Source organism: Cariama cristata, unplaced genomic scaffold (genome assembly GCF_000690535.1).
Source record: "Cariama cristata isolate BGI_N322 unplaced genomic scaffold, ASM69053v1 scaffold28875, whole genome shotgun sequence".
NCBI lineage: Eukaryota > Metazoa > Chordata > Aves > Cariamiformes > Cariamidae > Cariama > Cariama cristata.
Genome location: NW_009619675.1, coordinates 11,447 through 15,114, shown reverse-complemented (window position 1 = coordinate 15,114; position 3,668 = coordinate 11,447). Strand labels below are relative to the sequence as shown.

General features: G+C 44.5%; 1 protein-coding gene across 1 annotated transcript; it reads left to right on the top strand.

The window, feature by feature from the left end:
• Positions 1 to 76: 76 nt before the first annotated feature.
• RCHY1 (ring finger and CHY zinc finger domain containing 1, E3 ubiquitin protein ligase) lies at positions 77 to 2,682 on the top strand (the record flags this gene model as incomplete). The annotated part of the gene is made up of 6 exons (XM_009701339.1): positions 77 to 155; positions 673 to 717; positions 820 to 878; positions 1,131 to 1,157; positions 1,440 to 1,560; positions 2,554 to 2,682. Coding segments are annotated over 6 exons (460 nt in total), but the record flags the coding sequence as incomplete, so codon positions are not given.
• Positions 2,683 to 3,668: the final 986 nt, after the last annotated feature.

The following is a 3,668-nucleotide window of genomic DNA, read 5'->3' as shown; positions in this document are numbered from 1 at the left end:
CTGCCCCTGCCCCTGCCCCGGCCGGGTCGGAACGGAACGGGGGGAGCCGGCCGTGGCCTGACCCTTTTCTCCTCAGGATTGGTCCAAAGGAGGATTTTTTCCACTGTTCAAAATGCAATTTATGCCTAAGTTTGAGTCTTCGAGGAAAGCATAAGGTAAGAATACACTAGTTAACTCTGTATATTAGAAAAAGGAAACTTGAAAATGAAATCTGACAGTGCCTCAGCTCCGTCCAAGGCCATACTGACGGGGGGAGCAGCAGGTTCTCTGGGTGCACCTGACAGCAGCACAGAGGGTTTCTGGGCTGGCTTTGCTAGCAGTTAAAGCTATAGGCGATACATATCTCGGTCTCCTTCTCTTCTTTTGAAAGGAGCTGTTGATTGCAGACCTGACAGTGTGCAAGTTTGAGCTCCTGTTACTGCTGCGGTATAGGAAAAGCCAAGCTGCTTGCCGCTGTGGGAGTTCTGAGAGCCCTTTTCTTGTGTATATGTTCAAGCTGTTTGGTTTTTAACATGCTGAGCCATCTGTTAATTCTCAGAACTTCAAACCTGAATGCAAACAGTAACGTTTCATACATCTTTTCTTACCGTTCTAAAGGAGTTTTAGAACTTAGCAAAATGCAGATATCCATGCAGTAGAATAACTTCTTTTTTTGTGTGTGTCTTTACAAAGTGTATTGAAAATGTCTCCAGGCAGGACTGTCCGATATGTTTGGAGGTGAGCTGTTTCTTTTCATCTCTTGGATTTGTGTGTGGTGGTATTTTTGACTGAGTTTGAGTTAATTTTTCTGTCTCTTGTCTGATACTTGCCTCGAAACAGGATATTCACACATCTCGTGTTGGAGCTCATGTTCTTCCATGTGGTCACCTTCTTCACAGGTAAAGCATCGCAGATACTTGAGAAAGGGGAATAGCCGCTGCCTTGTGTGTGGCATTTATTCAGGCCTGGTTAGTCTGTAACTGTATTTTTGCTAAAGTACCTGGTAATTTTGCTGGGAAGCTTTCTTCTCTCTTGGGCTCAGGATGTTTTTTAACTTCTGGTTTGGGAATAGCTGTGTGTTACCACACCCTTTGTTACCAGTCAGTAATTGTATTCTTCGTGCTGAACTTCTCATTGCGTTTTCTTTTCAGAACATGTTACGAGGACATGCTAAAGGAGTAAGTATTTCTGAACATCTCTTTTCTAATATTGGTGTAGGTCAAAGATTACTTCAAGAGGCAAAGATCGTGATGCCAATCCTGTACCAAATAACTGAAAGCCAACTCCTAAAGGGATAAGGGGCTTTTAATTTCCAGTTCTGTTTGCAAGAATTTCTTGATGCGTGGTGTTTCTCTTTGACTGGTATGATGGAAAACTTGTCCTTTTGGGTGGACTTTTTTCATCACCCCCACTGCATCTTCACATTTAGACTTTTTTTTTTTTTTTCTCCTTTTTGCCAGAGGTTACAGGTGTCCTTTGTGCATGCACTCGGCTTTAGATATGACAAGGTACTGGCGTCAGCTAGATGACGAAGTCGCGCAGACTCCTATGCCCACGGAGTATCAGAACATGATGGTGGAGGTAAGAGATGAGCTTGCAGCAATGTCTCGGTTCTTGGCAGATCCGTGCCTTTGCATTACTGGCAGCAGAGGGCACCATGAACTCGTCCTGGGTCAGAAGTCAACCCGACGGCTAGGGAATGATGAAGAAATGTTGTGCGTAGGCTTATGGTATTTATCTGCTAGGTTTATAAACACACAAAAAAAGCACCCCCCACCTGCACTCCAAAAAACCACAACCTCTTAGCGTTGGGGTATCACACAGCAGAGAAATGGCTTGGTAGTACTTCGGAAGCATCTTGCCTTCTCCAGTAGTGTTAGGTACTGTCATAGCAAAAAGCAGGAAAAAATTTTGGTTTTGTTTTTTTAACAGCTTGGAACTTCATGTTCCAGACTAAAGATGGTGGATTTTCTGCAAAATTATTCAGCTATTGATTTGTGCAAGGCTAGCACTTCTGTTTTCTTTCTGTTTCTTTGTGTTAGCTCAGAACTGTGAAACTGGTCGCTGTTTGCAGGTAACGCTGAATTAAACGGCATTGGTCATTAATGTTTAGATGCATCTGTTATGGTTTAGACAACCCATCCCTCCAACTCTTGGAGTCAGGATACTTGGAAAAAATCTCATTACTGCCTGTTTTGGTAAGAAAGCTTGCTTGCCTGTGTTGCCCAGCAGAGTGGCTAATGTTGCTAGCTGCTGTTAATCTGCTCTCATTTTCACTTGAGGGTTTCTCTGGTGGTTTCCTACATCAAGAGGAGAAGCCAAAGCATGTCTACCCCTGACTTATGCAAGGAGTCGCCTCACCACACTAAAAGTAAATTCTCTGTGATTATACAGTGTGATCTAATCAGTTAACAAATGGAAAAGTTATCCCTGCTGACTTCTAAGCAAAGATATTTTGTGCTTTGTCCCCTGATGGCAAACAAGTTCTGTGGTTGCTGGAAGCATGGTTGTAGTATATTGTTGAGTGTCCTGCTGATGCTAAAACCTCTCTCTCTCTCTTTTCTACATGTATAGATCCTTTGCAATGACTGCAGTGCCCGGTCTACGGTGCAATTCCATCTCCTAGGCATGAAGTGCAAAAACTGCGAATCGTACAATACAACCCAAGATGGAAGGTGCCGGCTGCCTTTGGAGGAGCAGTGACCAAGATACACATTGCGTTTGACTGGATGAGGAAGACTTTGCCATAGAAAAGACTATCTATTTAACAAAAACCCCACTTGTATTCAAATGTATTCAAATGTAAAAATGTATTCAGAGTAGTCACAGCACTGGTGAAATGGTTAGAAGATTTAATTAACGCTGGTGCAAAGGATTTTTGCTAATTGTGGCCCCCTCCCTAGTACCTGGGGCACAGGGCAGTCAGGCCCTTCAGGAAATTCCCCATCGAGCAGCGTGATGCCCACTGAAGGTTAGTTTCTAGAGGGAATGGCACCCTTTAGGAAAGCTGTTCCCTGTGTCAGAGAAGAGACAACCTAGAAGAATAACTAATGAGATGCAAAATGAGATGTGATAAGCAGCTGACATAGCAGAAGATGTTTTGGGGCAGCTGAAGGTTGTGAGCGTAACAGGAGGTGGAGGTATAGCTATTCTGGTTGCAGCTGTTGGGGAAAATCGGTAGCTTTGAGCATGGCCTTTTTACATAAAGCTGACATCCGCAGAGTTTTATGTGAGTACATTTTGTTCCCTTTAAATGACGTGTTTGTTCTAGGGCCTTGGAGCCATCAGTGCACGTGGCTGGAGAGACTAAGCCTGCAGAAATTGCATCCTTTGGCTTGATCTGTTGACACGTGTGCACATGGTGTGCGTGCAGAATTCACTCCGAAACAAGGCTGGCTGGCCTGCCTGCGTAGGTGTGATGAACAGCCTAAAAATCAAGCCGCGAGGCTGCCCTTCATCCCCAGCCACCCCTCTGACCTGCTGCCTCCTCACTCAAATTCCCTTGCCAGCCGCAGTCGCATTTACACCCATTTCTTCCTCAGATTGCTTTATTCTCTTAAAAAGGCCAAGGCATCAGAGGGTTTTGAACACGTACGTAGCTTGATGTTTTCATGGTTAAGTACGCTAAGTGAGGCGTGTACTGCTGTCAGGATTGACGTCAGGCTGAGCCTGGGGTGTTTGCTAAAGTA